General features: G+C 39.6%; 1 protein-coding gene across 1 annotated transcript; it reads left to right on the forward strand.

The window, feature by feature from the left end:
- Positions 1-13,358: 13,358 nt before the first annotated feature.
- On the forward strand, positions 13,359-14,036 carry CLDN17 (claudin 17). The gene has a single exon (XM_061133982.1). It carries the CDS (start codon positions 13,359-13,361, stop codon positions 14,034-14,036), a length of 678 nt encoding a protein of 225 aa, XP_060989965.1.
- The last annotated feature ends 240 nt before the right edge of the window (positions 14,037-14,276 follow it).

Genomic DNA, 14,276 nt, shown 5'->3' on the forward strand with positions numbered 1-14,276 from the left:
TCTAATATATATGGAGACACATCTGCTCAATGGGAGCTTTTAATTATGTTGGATTATCTAGATGATGGCTGCAATTATGATTGACCCCTGTGATTATCTAAAGTGGAAATACTGAACATGTAATGTGCATCTGACTTCTTTCAGGTTGGCTTGTCCACACTTTTAAGTAAGAATATTTGGTCTGCATAATACAGTTACTGGTTCAACTAGTTTTATTATTTATATAGATATGATGTTTTGCATTTCTGGAAAAGGACTGGAAAAGGTCAGTTTTCATTCCAATCCCAAGGAAAGGCAATACCAAAGAATACTCAAACTACCACACAATTACACTCACCTCACACACTAGTGAAGTAATGCTCAAAATTTTCGAAGCTAGGCTTCAACAGGACATGAACTGTGAACTTCCAGATGTTTGAGCTGGTTTTAGAAAAGGCAGAGGAACCAGAGATCAAATTGCCAACATCCGTTGGATTATTGAAAAAGCAAGAGAGTTTCAGAAAAACATCTATATCTGCTTTTTTGACTATCCCAAAGCCTTTGACTGTGTGGATCACCACGAGCTGTGGAAAATTCTTAAAGATCTGGGAATATCAGACCACCTGATCTGCCTCTTGAGAAATCTATATGCAGTCAGGAAGTAACAGTTAGAACTGGACAGGGAACAACAGACTGGTTCCAAATACGGAAAGGAGTATGTCAAGGCTGTATATTGTCACCCTGCTTATTTAACTTATATGCAGAGTACATCATGCGAGTCGCTGGGCTAGATGAAGCACAAGCTGGAATCAAGATTGCCGGGAGAAATATCAATAACCTCAGATATGCAGATGACACCACCCTTATGGCAGAAAGTGAAGAGGAACTGAAGAGCCTCGTGATGAAAGTGAAAGAGGAGAGTGAAAAAGCTGGCTTAAAATTCAACATTCAGAAAACTAAGATCATGGCATCTGGTCCCATCACTTCCTGGCAAATAGAAGGGGAAATAGTGGAAAAAGTGACAGATTTTATTTTGGGGGCTCCAAAATCACTTCAGATGGTGACTGCAGCCATGAAATTAAAAGGTGCTTACTCCTTGGAAGGAAAATTATGACAAACCTAGACAGCATATTACAAAGCAGAGACATTACTTTGCCAGCAAATGTCCGTTTAGTCAAGGCTATGGTTTTTCCAGTGGTCATGTATGGATGTGAGAGTTGAACTATAAAGAATGCTGAGCACCAAAGAATTGATGCTTTTGAACTGTGGTGTTGGAGAAGCCTCTTGAGAGTCATTTGGACTGCAAGGAGATCCAACCAGTCCATCCTAAAGGAAATCAGTCCTGAATATTCATTGAAAGGATTGATGTTGAAGCTGACACTTCAAAACTTTGGCCACCTGATGCAAAGAACTGACTCATTGGAAAAGACCCTGATGCTGGGAATGATTGAAGGTGGTTGGAGAAGGGTACAACAGAGGATGAGATGGATGGCATCAACGACTCAATGGACATGAGTTTGAGTAAACTCCTGGAGTTGGTGATGGACAGGGAAGCCTGACATACTGCAGTCCATGGGGTTGCAAAGAGTCGGACATGACAGAGCGACTGAACTAAACTGCTCTTTTGTAGAGATAATTTTCAATGTAAAGAAATTCAACATTAGGCTTCAGTTTTCTTTCTTTTTTTAATATATATTTCTTCATTTATTTTTATTAGTTGGAGGCTAATTACTTTACAATATTGTAGTGGTTTTTGTCATACATTGACATGAATCAGCCGTGGATTTACATGTATTCCCCATCCCAATCCCCTCTCCCACCTCCCTCTCCACCTGATTCCTCTGGGTCTTCCCAGTGCACCAGGCCCGAGCACTTGTCTCATGCATCCCACCTGGGCTGGTGATCTGTTTCACCCTAGATAATATACACGTTTCAATGCTGTTCTCTCGAAACATCCCACCCTCGCCTTCTCCCACAGAGTCCAAAATTCTGTTCTGTACATCTGTGTCTCTCTTTCTGTTTTGCATATAGGGTTATCGCTACCATCTTTCTAAATTCCATATACATGCGTTAGTATGCTGTATTGGTCTTTATCTTTCTGGCTTACTTCACTCTGTATAATGGGCTCCAGTTTCATTCGTTTCATTAGAACTGATTCAAATGAATTCTTTTTAATGGCTGAGTAATATTCCATGGTGTATATGTACCACAGCTTCCTTATCCATTCATCTGCTGATGGGCATCTAGGTTGCTTCCATGCCCTGGCTATTATAAATAGTGCTGTGATGAACATTGGGGTGCACGTGTCTCTTTCAGATCTGGTTTCCTCAGTGTGTATGCCCAGAAGTGGGATTGCTGGGTCATATGACAGTTCTATTTCCAGTTTTTTAAGGAATCTCCACACTGTTTTCCATAGCAGCTGTACTAGTTTGCATTCCCACCAACAGTGTAAGAGGGTTCCCTTTTCTCCACACCCTCTCCAGCATTTATTGCTTGTAGACTTTTGGATAGCAGCCATCCTGACTGGCATGTAATAGTACCACATTGTGGTTTTGATTTGCATTTCTCTGATAATGAGTGATGTTGAGCATCTGTTCATGTGTTTGTTAGCCATCTGTATGTCTTCTTTGGAGAAATGTCTGTTTAGTTCTTTGGCCCATTTTTTGATTGGGTCATTGATTTTTCTGGAATTGAGCTGCAGGAGTTGCTTGTATATTTTTGAGATTAATCCTTTGTCTGTTGCTTCGTTTGCTATTATTTTCTCCCAATCTGAGGGCTGTCTTTTCACCTTGCTTATAATTTTCTTTGTTGTGCAAAAGCCTTTAAGTTTCATTAGGTCCCATTTGTTTAGTTTTGCTTTTATTTCCAATATTCTGGGAGGTGGGTCATAGAGGATCCTGCTGTGATTTATGTCGGAGAGTGTTTTGCCTATGTTCTCCTCTAGGAGTTTTATAGTTTCTGGTCTTACATTTAGATCTTTAATCCATTTTGAGTTTATTTTTGTGTATGGTGTTAGTGTTCCAGTTTCATTCTTTTACAAGTGGTTGACAAGTTTTCCCAGCACCACTCATTAAAGAGGTTGTCTTTTTTCCATTGTATATTCTTGCCTCCTTTGTAGAAGATAAGGTGTCCATAGGTTTGTGGATTTATCTCTGGGCTTTCTATTCTGTTCCATTGATCTATATTTCTGTCTTTGTGCCAGTACCATACTGTCTTGATGACTGTGGCTTTGTAGTATAATCTGAAGGGTGCCCACACTCACCACTACTATTCAACACAGTTTTGGAAGTTTTGGCCACAGCAATCAGAGCAGAAAAAGAAGTAAAAGGAATCCAGATAGGAAAAGAAAAAGTGAAACTCTCACTGTTCGCAGATGACATGATCCTCTACATAGAAAACCCTAAAGATTCTACCAGAAAATTACTAGAGCTAATCAACAAATATAGTAAAGTTGCAGGATATAAAATTAACACACAGAAATCCCTTGCATTCCTATGCACTAACAATGAGAAAACAGAAAGAGAAACTAAGGAAACAATACTATTCACCATTGCAACAAAAAGAATAAAATACTTAGGAGTATATCTACCTAGAGGCTTCAGTTTTCTAAATCAACTAATAGAGACATTGACTTGCCTTCATGAAAATGACATTTTATACGGGAATCATTTTCAAAATAAAGGTCAACTGTGGTCACAGTACACCATGCATATGTAGAGTTCACAATCAAAAAGCCAATTAGTCGGTTATTGAGCTTTACGACATGCAGAGACACTTAGGTAACATCAAATGAAAGGAAGAACTTACTAACTTTTCTCATATTTGGATCAAACATAATAAGCAGATCTGAATTTTGCAACAGTTCATTAGTCAATATAGATATAAATATGCAATAAAGAATAGTACATTTTAATTTGCCATATTTTATTTAGAGAAATGCTTTCAAATGTTTTGGCTCATCAGAATAGTGGATCAGACTAAGAGTAATTTTATTGTTATAATGAAAAATGAATGACAATGATAAACGAATGTGTCAAATAATGGTGTGTCACATTCAAAATCCAAAAAATTAAAAAAAAAAAATGACAAGTGGAGGACAAATTATGAAAGTGTATCTTTTGGCTGTATTTCTAATATCCAGAATTTAGTTTCAAATTTTAATATTATATGCCATATCAAACTAATGATAATTTAAAGTTTATCAGTTGTGCAGTCTTATTTGTAATTAACTTTATTTTGGTTTTATGGTTTTTGTAAGGACCATAAGCATAAAAGTTTATACCACATTTTATGTCTGAACATAATTGAAGTAATATAGTATTATAATGCAAAAATTCTAACTTGTTTTTCAAAAGTATTGAACATAACTTACAGTTAAAGACCCTGTGCTAATACTCCAGTTGAGGAAGTTTCAACTACAATTGGTAAATATCATGTCCTTACTCTGCTTTTTAAGAAATAACATTGACTAATTGCAGAGAGATAAGAGCAATACGTTCATCATTTTTATTTCAAAGCTGTTAACCACCCACTCACATAAGACTGAATTTAACCAGCAATGTAAAATATTTACACTGTAGGTTCTTGTCAAAGAGTATAACCCCAAAGTCACTCTCAAGTTTCAACAGCTCTACTGAAAGAAATAATATTAATGTGAAATTACCTTAAGGATATACAATCCATCCATTCATACAGATCGATGACTCTGTCTTCAGTTCAATTCAGTTCCATTCAGTCACTCAGTCATGTCCGACTCTTTGCAACACCATGGACTGCAGTATGCCAGGCTTCCCTGCCCATCACCAACTCCCAGAGCTTGCTCAAACTCATGTCTGTCGAGTCGGTGATGCCATCCAACCAACTCATCCTCTGTTGTCCCCTTCTCCTCCCGCCTTCAACTTTTCCCAGCATCAGGGTCTTTTCCAATGAGTCAGTTCTTTGCATCAGGTGGCCATAGTATTAGAGTTTCAGCTTCGGCATCAATCCTTCCAATGAATATTCAGGACGGATTTCCTCTGCCTTAGCTGCATACTAAAATCACCTAAGATACTTAAAAATACTGATGCCTGGGGACTCCCCTGGTCATCCAATGGTTAAGATTCCACACTTCCATTGCTGGGGGCATGCTTACGATCCCTGATCCAAGAACTAGGATCCCACATGCTGCGTGGCATGCCCCCACCCACCCCCACCAAAAAAAAAAAAATACTGCTGACTGGATCCCATCTTGAGCTATTTTGATTTAATTTGGTTTGATGTGGGACTTGATATGGTTAATAAGTTCCCTTATATGGTTGGAATTAAAAACCAAAACTGAGAAGCACCTGAATAGAGACCCTTAAGCAGGGCTCCTGACCTGACTTTGCATAGTAGTGGCACAGAGGGTGCTTTTAAAACAGTGATGCAACTATAACAAAAAACAACAAAAACAAAAATACTGATGCTAGGGCCTCCGTCCTAGTATTCTGGTTTTGTGGATCTGGGGTGGGGCCCAATTTCATGGGTATTGTCTCAAAGCTCCTCCAGGCAATTCTAATGTGAAGTCAAGGCTGAGAACCCTTGCTCTAAGACCTGAACACCTGGGCCATCTTATTTAGATTACCATAAAAGAAGAACACCTGGGCCAATTTGTCTGCTATATTCACTGCAAGGATGTTGTTCGTTCTATTCCATGGTGAAAGAGATTTTTTTTTTTCCTTGTGTCAGAAGCAAGACAAGTGATGCAACTCCTGAGGAAATGCTTTTGTTTTTATGGTCTGGACACAGCCTTAATGCTAAAAGGCTTAGATACAAATTCAAGGCCAGTGCTTAGGAAATGTGGCACATATGTTGTGACAAGCTTCATGTCATTTTTACCTCCTATTTCCTATTCTTGTTGTACCCCATCTCAAAAATTCCATTTGTTTTTCATTAATCACCAGACTTCTTGTTTTGTTTTCCCTTTTAACAAGTCTTCTTAATTACTTCTGCAGCTCTATGAGACTGAAAAAAGAAAGAAGAGAAAGAAAACGGAGGGACGGAAGATAAATTCAGGGATTTTTGTAGCATATACTCAACTTTGTACACAAAAGCAAAAACACATACATTTAACACAGGTTTGCATTGGAGTGGATTCAAATTTCCCTGATTGATTTCACAGAAAAATCCATTTTAAATACTGGCATGTGAGTAACCTTGAAAGTAGCCTTAAAACAGTTGAAATTGAGTAATAATGGAAAATAATAGGATAAATTTGATGAAACAGGTGGTGGTAGTAAGCCTAATTAGTTGGATTTTAGATGACCCCCAAATGCATTCCTGAAATAGAAAATGTTTTATTAACACATGAGGTATTTAAATTGTTATGTAGTGCATTTCATTACATAAATCCAGTCTTTAACTCTGTAGAAAAGTATTCAAACTATGAACTTATAATTTAAGAAGATATAATTAAATGCTAATCCTTAAATTAAAGGATAGCCTAACTAAATGAAGCATTGTACTGGTAATTAATTCATCATTAGCTCAAACAATATTTCCTGGGCAGGCTACTATGATCCTACTCTGAGTCAGCCCCTCTGCTATGCTGTGTGACTCTAGCAGTTAATAAAATAGATGTTCTCTGTTTTCATAGAATATATACTCTAGATGGGAAACAGACTTAAATGAACATAAACAGAAATGTATATCTGTTTAGAACTAATGAAAAATGTTATGGAGGAAAATGCATATTATTATTCGTTAAATGCCCCAAAAAAGGCAGAAATGGAGGGGTGGGACTGGAGTCTAATACACTCTGATAAGGGCCTTCCCAGGTGGCACAGTGGTAAATTCAGGAGTTGCAGGAGAGGAGGAGGGTTCAGTCTCTGGTTCTGGAAGATCCCCTGGAGGAAGAAATCACAACCCACTCAGTACTCTTGCCTAGGAAATAACCATGGACACAGGAGCCTGGTGGGCTATAGTCCATGGGTTTGCAAAGAGGACTCTACGACTGAGCGTCCATTCAGACTCTGATAATTCAGAAGTTTCTCGTAGACAAAATTTGGATCAAAATTTAAAGGAGAATGAATAATTCTCAAGTGGGCAATGTGTATGTGTGAACAAGGGTGAGGGGACAGCATATATGACAAATCAATAATAAAGTAAAATTTTCTATATATTGTTGTTCAGTCGTGTCCGACTCTTTGTGACCCCACAGATTGCAGCACACCCAGACTCCCTGTCCCTCACCGTCTCCCAGAGCTTGCTCAAACTCATGTTCATTGAGTCAGTGATGCCATCCAACCATCTCATCCTCTGTCATCCCCTTCTCCTCCACGTGTATTCATACATTTACTTACAGAGAGCTCGAATCAATCTGACAGGCATTCAATTAAAACTTTTCCCACTCGTCTGTACTTGTTAAAACTTGAACTGGACATGGAGGAAGACAGGAGAGTGTCTTTCAAAATAGAACACAATAAGTTAGAAGAATATCTGAATATTTTGAGGTGTGGAACTCCTGGGAGGAGAGAAAAATCAGGCAAGATGAGGATGCTTTGTGAATCCTCATTCTTCCATTCTCATGTTCTACCCTCACTGCTCTTCACTGGAAGCTGATGCTGCAAGTAAAACTCAAACACATTTTTGCAAAGTTTCCTCAGCCTCAGTTAGATTCTCTAAGACCTCAGAACAAGCTCCAGGAGGACCTGAAGAGAGAGTAAGTCGGCAGTCTGTCAGATTCCTCTCACTGCCCGAATTCTAATCATAGATAATTTTGTGGACAGGATGGAGGTTGTGGATTCTTCCGTGTACAATCCAGGCCATTCCTACAAGCTCCTCAAAATCTGATTTTCTACATCCTTTACTGGGATGGTTCACAGGGTTCACATCTGGAACTTAACTCTTGATCTGTTTCTGAAAGGTTGGCCATCCTGCAGTGTCTCACACCTCAGTACGTGAATCCCTGGGTACAATGGTGCTCATACCAATGATATGACAGTCCTCTCTGACACATTTCCCCACCTTAATGTGTCACTCACCCTTGTCAGTTATAACTCCTATAACTCCTATAACTCCTATAGCAAGTCTACTCAGTCCTCTGCATTGCAGCTACTCTACCCTAACTTGCATCTTCTCTCATTTGGAGTATTGCAGTAAACCTCTAACTGGTTTCTTCATGTTCAGTTGTATACTTTTCTAATCTCTTCCCACCAAATAGTAGCTTTTCTTAAAAAAAATCTTTTGGAGTATAGTTTCTTTATAATGTTGGATGAGTTTCGGGTGTACAACAAAGTGAATCAGTTCTACAAAGACATATGTCCATGCATGCAGGCTAAGTCGCTTTAGTTGTGTCTGACTTTATGGACCAAAGCCCACCAGGATCCTCTCTGTGGGATTCTCCAGACAAGAATCTTGGAATGGGTTGTCATGCCCTCCTCCAGGGGCTCTCTCTGACCCAGGGATTGAAACTGAATCTCTTATGTCTTCTGCATTGGCAGCCAGATTTCTTACTAGTGCCAGGAAACCAATATATATATATATATATATATATATATATTCACTCATTTTTAGATTATTTTTCCATATGGGCCATCACAGAGTGTTGAATAGAGTTCTCTGAGCTATACAGTAGGTCCTTATTATATTTTGTTAGTACAGTTTTGATCATGTCAGTTTGATTGCTTAAAATCTTGAACTGATTTTGCATTGATCTTTGGAGAAGATTATTAAATGGTCCACATGGCCCTGTGTATCTGGACGTTGCGTATATTTCAGCCTCATGTGCCCTTCAGCAGTTCTCACATCCCTCTTGCACAAGGTCTTCCACCCACATTAGCCCCAAGCTCTATTTGGCCCCACTGCCTTCACCCAGCCAATCTCCCATGACCAGAATCCTCTTTACCCCACTCTTTATCTGATGATCTGGCTAATTTCTCCTCAAGCTTCAGATTACAGCTTAAATACCACTTCATCAGAGAGCCTTTTCTTTATCCTGTAATTAAAATTAAGATCTCATCTATTTGCATTCTCTTTATATCCTATGTTTTCTATACCCTATATTTTTATCTCTAGCTCTATCTCAACTTGTAACTTCATATTTTTGTGTATGCAATTTTTTTTTTAAATATGTACTACTCTCACTGAAGTGTAAGCTCTGGAAAGACATGTGATGGAGACATGTTCAGAAGATAAATGTTAAAATTGGGCAGGGGCCAAGCCATGGATGGGTCTTTTGCATTATGCTAAGGGATTTGGATTTTATCTTGAGGGCAATAGAGAATGAGAAGAAAAAACTTAATCAAGGTGGTGGCGTGTTCAGAATTTGTTTCAGTGAAGTCTTTATGGTCCTCAGTAGAGTAATACCAGAGGCAAGGAGGCTAGATAAGACATTATTATTGATAAGATGATTCAAGTAAGAATGCTGAAAGGCAAACTAAGGCATAGTGATGTTAGAACAAGAAACATATTTAACATATTACAATAAATTATTGATCAGTGATTGGGCTCCTTCAGAAGCAGACTCTGCAGGTGGAGATTGGGGCATATTGGGTTTATTATAGAGTGTTCCTTTCTGAGGGAAAGAAGAAAAGGAAGAGAATTGGAAATAAGAAATCAAGTTGTAGTACAGACTCGGTGAAAGCCTAAGCTAACCCATAGTGAGCACTGAACTAGGAGGGTCCGTTAGAGTTAACCCTTACTTGGGGATAGTGGGCTAGGCCTGTACACTCCTATATTGATCAGTCATTCGCTAGATAAAGACTGTCCCCATGAACGAACGTCCACTTCCCTGGTGGCTCAGATGATAAAGAATCTTCCTGCAATGCAGGAGATCCAGATTCGATCCCTGGATAGGGAAGATCCCCTGAAGAAGGGAATGGCAACCCACTCCAGTATTCTCGCCGGGAGAATCCCATAGACAGAAGAGCCTGGCGGGCTCTGGTTCATGGGTCGCAAAGAGTTGGACACGACTGAGCAACTAACACTTTGATGAATGGAGAGTGATTTCAGTGAGATGGCTATTTTCAGGAAATACCTGAAGATACATGTAGGTGAGCACTCTCAGCAGGTGGAAGGGCATAGGAGCTCCAGAGTTTCCTACTGACTGAGAGACTGGGAGAAGCAAAAGAAAACAAAAACCCAGGGTAATAAGCAGAGAGAGGCCTGGGTTGACGATAACAGATTAGACACTTGTAACCCGACAAGACATAGTAAAAGTTATGGCCCTGGGTGAAACTCCTCAGAGAGCATGTTCTAGGAGAGAAGGGTATTAAGGTATATATGGAATCCTGGAGCAACCAGACCAAATGAACGTGGGTCAGGCACTAATGGAATGAAAAGACCAAGGATGAGCAAGTAGAGAAGTAAGCAGGATAAAGTAACAAAGGCAAAAGAGATAAACATTACAGCAAGCCTTCCCTGGGTACTTCCTCAAAATCAGGTCCTTTGCACATATTTTTAGTCTTCAAAGAAGCCCTATGAGGTTGGTATCATTATTATCTTATTTTTTTAGAACAGACAGTTTTGAGAAGTTCAAAACAGGCCAATATCTGATGGCTAAGGCATCAAGCCAAGACTGAAACAAACTCTCTCCAAGGCTTGTGCTGTTTACTACCTCAAATAGAAGATGATAGTTTATTTTGATATTTACAGAAAGGATAATTAAGTAATAATATGAAGGTAATCTTCAAATACAATAGTGTAGATGTCCCAAAATTCTGTTACATTTCTAGCAAGTGGAAAATGTGAAGGTGGATCAAAAAGATATATATGAATACATACCAGGGGATACAGATCAGGCAGAATAGAATTTTAATATGAAAGATAATTGAGTATGTTTCTATTCCAAAGGCCAACTCAGAGAGATGAAGAAGCTGTAGGTGCTATAAACAGATGGAGTTTCAATAGACCAGGGGCCCCCGAGGAAGTGGAAGGGGATAAGAGTCACAGAAATGTGGGACAGGAAAACAATATCTCCCTTTAAAAGTCATGATGGTGTTGACAATTGGCTATGAGAAGCAAAAGGAAGCTGAAGCTCTTGCATTATTTATGCTTCTCAGATTATACTTAAGATGTACCTCCATATTCTAAGTAAACATGTGCCCCTTCTTGTGTTTATCTGTAATACAGACAGATTCTATCTGATGAAAAATCAAACAACTGGAAGTTAGAAACTTCCAGAACAAAAAAGAAAAAAAAAGATAGGAGTAAAAATGAGGCAGAATGAGGAAGAGGAAATAGAAGTAATAAGTCAGAAAAGTGTTGGCAAATCCCTTCAGGGTGGGAATGGTTAAACTTGTGTCTCAGAAACCTCAGACAAAGGGCCGAGAAAACCCTTCATCCTGTACTGGTGTCAGGAAACTGTGAAATATACAGAAGTCATCTGTTTCCTCAATGATTCACATTTCTTTGACAGGAAATGCTCCTTTGGTCTAGGATGGTAGTAAGAAAGCAACAAAAACAGCAAATAAGATAGAAAGATGATAGATGGATGTGTAGATAGGTAGACAGATAAACAACACTTTTTTGAAACTTAATTTTTTCACATATTCTAATTAAATCAATGGGTTTTTTAAACCTGGATAATATTGGACCACCCATTATCTTTTGGCCTATTGTTGACTGAAATGGAGGACCTTTTGGAAGCCGTAATGCCTCCTACCTAGAATATACTCAGTGTGCTTGCTTTCAAGTAGTTTTCATCCTTGAAATGGATTCCTTGCAGTAGAATGCGAAGACAGGGGATGGAGTCATGTTCAAAAGATAAGTGTTAAAATGGGCAGGGCCCAAGGCAAGGATGGGTCTTTTGCATTATGCTAAGGGATTTGAATTTTTATCTTGGGGGCAGTAGAGGACTACTGAAAAAATCTGAGCAAGGTGGTGGCCAGTTCAGAATTTGATTCAGCAAAATCTTTATGCTTCTCAAATTAAGCCTACTCCCCACCCCATGTCTGAGCAATGGCAGGAATGTGGCCATCAAGAACGACAACTTGAGTCTTGGACTTTCAAACAGTCTCAACTGAATTTTACTTGCTTTGAAAATTTGAAAAACGATCAAGGGGATGGCATGAAAGTCAGGTTTAGCCCCATTCAAATGAAAGTTCTTAAAAAGCACTTCTATCCTCCTCTTTTTGAGTCAGATTAGAAACAGGAGATATACACCATAAATCAGAGACAATTTCTATTCCTGGATCCATTGTTGTTGTTGTCGTTGCTTAGTTGCTAAATCGTGTCTGACTCTTTGTGACCCCGTGGACTGTAGCCCACCAGTCTCCTCTGTCCATGGAATTTCCCAGGCAAGAATACTAGAGTGGGTTGCCATTCCCTTCTCCAGGGGAGCTGGGAAGCTTGGATCAGTTACTACAAAGCTAGTCTAGCATAGTGCTCCAGAAACTTCACACTCCACATCTAGCAAATGGGAAACTTAAGCCTGATGACTTTGAAACTGTCTTCCAACTCTAAAAAGCTTTTTATTACCTGGATTTAAGTAATTGCACAGCTAATCCAAAGGGCCACTTTCACACAGTGCCATAAAAATGGAATATATATTTTTGACTTTGATAAATGTGGTATATTCCAAGCTGCTATTGAAGAAATAGCTAATGAGCATTTATAAACTAAACATGATTTCACTAGAGAGAAAGCTATTACTCAACATATAATATAATAATTACCAGTAAGTTCAATAATAAGTGCTTCACCTTGCTTTCTGGATCTTAGAAATAAAAAAGCATGAAATCTGAAGGTTTTGCTTAGCATGCCTCTTTTTCAAGAATACTGACGATTTTAGCAGAAATGTAGAAAATAATACCTAAACATTTATTTGACTCCAGAACTCTTTTTTAATACCAGAATTCTTTAACCATGTTAAAGAAAGTTGGCTTAGATTGGCAGAAAATAATAGATTATCTAAAATGCAAAGTGTTTTTCAAAGGCTCTCCAAAGAAGTGGCAAGGTTTTGGTATTGTCTTCAGTTGTGGCTTAACACATATATTTATACTTTAATATCAGAGTGGTTTTTAAACAGGAGGTTTTCAGCTCTGTAATTAGGAGTCCACAATGGTGGCTTTGACACTTAATTACAACATTGCTAAGACAACAATAACATGAGAAATATGAACACTGAATGCAGTATTTCTTGACACACCTCTGGCTACTTCTTATTGGCTGGGAAACAATTCCATATGACTACTAAATAATCCATACAGAAATGTATGTGTATGTGGACAGCAGCATGCATTTACAACAGGTACTTCTAGTTAAGCCAAGTTCAGTCACTGCTCTGGATTTGGACTAAAATGTTATGCCCAGTAACAGCGATAGAACATCAGCTGAGACTGCTGTAGACTCATAGGGGCCTCTCTGCTCTGAATGGTGAGCAGCTCCCGTTGCAGATTGGATCAGTCTTCAGAGCAAAGGCGATGGCATTTTATCCAGTGCAAATCGCTGGACTGGTCCTTGGGTTCTTCGGCATGGTCGGGACCCTTGCCACAACTCTTCTGCCTCAGTGGAGAGTGTCGGCTTTTATTGGCAGCAACATAATTGTCTTCGAAAGGGTCTGGGAAGGCCTCTGGATGAACTGCGTCCGACAAGCCAAGGATAAGTTGCAGTGCAAGGTCTATGATTCTCTGCTGGCCCTCCCGCCTGCCCTGGAGGCGGCCCGGGCCCTCATGTGTGTGTCTGTGGCCCTGTCTGTGATTGCTCTGCTTGTTGGCATCTGTGGCATGAAGAAGATTCAGTGCACAGGCTCTAACCAGAGGGCAAAAGCATACCTCGTGGGAATTTCCGGAGTCCTCTTTATCCTGACCGGGATCTTCGTTCTGATTCCGGTGTGCTGGATGGCCAATAACATCATCCAGGATTTCTACAACCCAGCGGTCCACGTAGGTCAGAAACGAGAGCTGGGAGCTTCGCTCTTCATCGGCTGGGCCACTACTGCGGTCCTCATCGTTGGAGGGGGTCTGCTCTGTGGGTTCTGCTGCTGTAACCGAAAGAATCCAAGGCACAGATATTTAGCCCCTGGGCGTCGTGTGCCTCACGCACGTAATCCACGCCGGACAGTGACGGGGCTCAGTAGGACTTCCACTAGTTACGTCTAACGCCTGCTTTCAGCTCGAACTGTGGATTATGATCCAGGTGTTTTATAGACGCTTGCCAGAAACTGTAAGTACGCCAGGCAGGAAGACTTGCTTTATGACTGCTCTTAAATTGAGATGAGAAGTTTAAAGGGCATATAGACTGTAGCCACCTGTGGCAGGAAGAGAAATGACTTACTTTGGACCTTCTAACCTCATGTGTATTAAATGCATTTACTATTCTGGACTCAATCTTCAGTCCAA

Source organism: Dama dama, chromosome 31 (genome assembly GCF_033118175.1).
Source record: "Dama dama isolate Ldn47 chromosome 31, ASM3311817v1, whole genome shotgun sequence".
In the NCBI taxonomy this organism is placed as follows: Eukaryota; Metazoa; Chordata; class Mammalia; order Artiodactyla; family Cervidae; genus Dama; species Dama dama.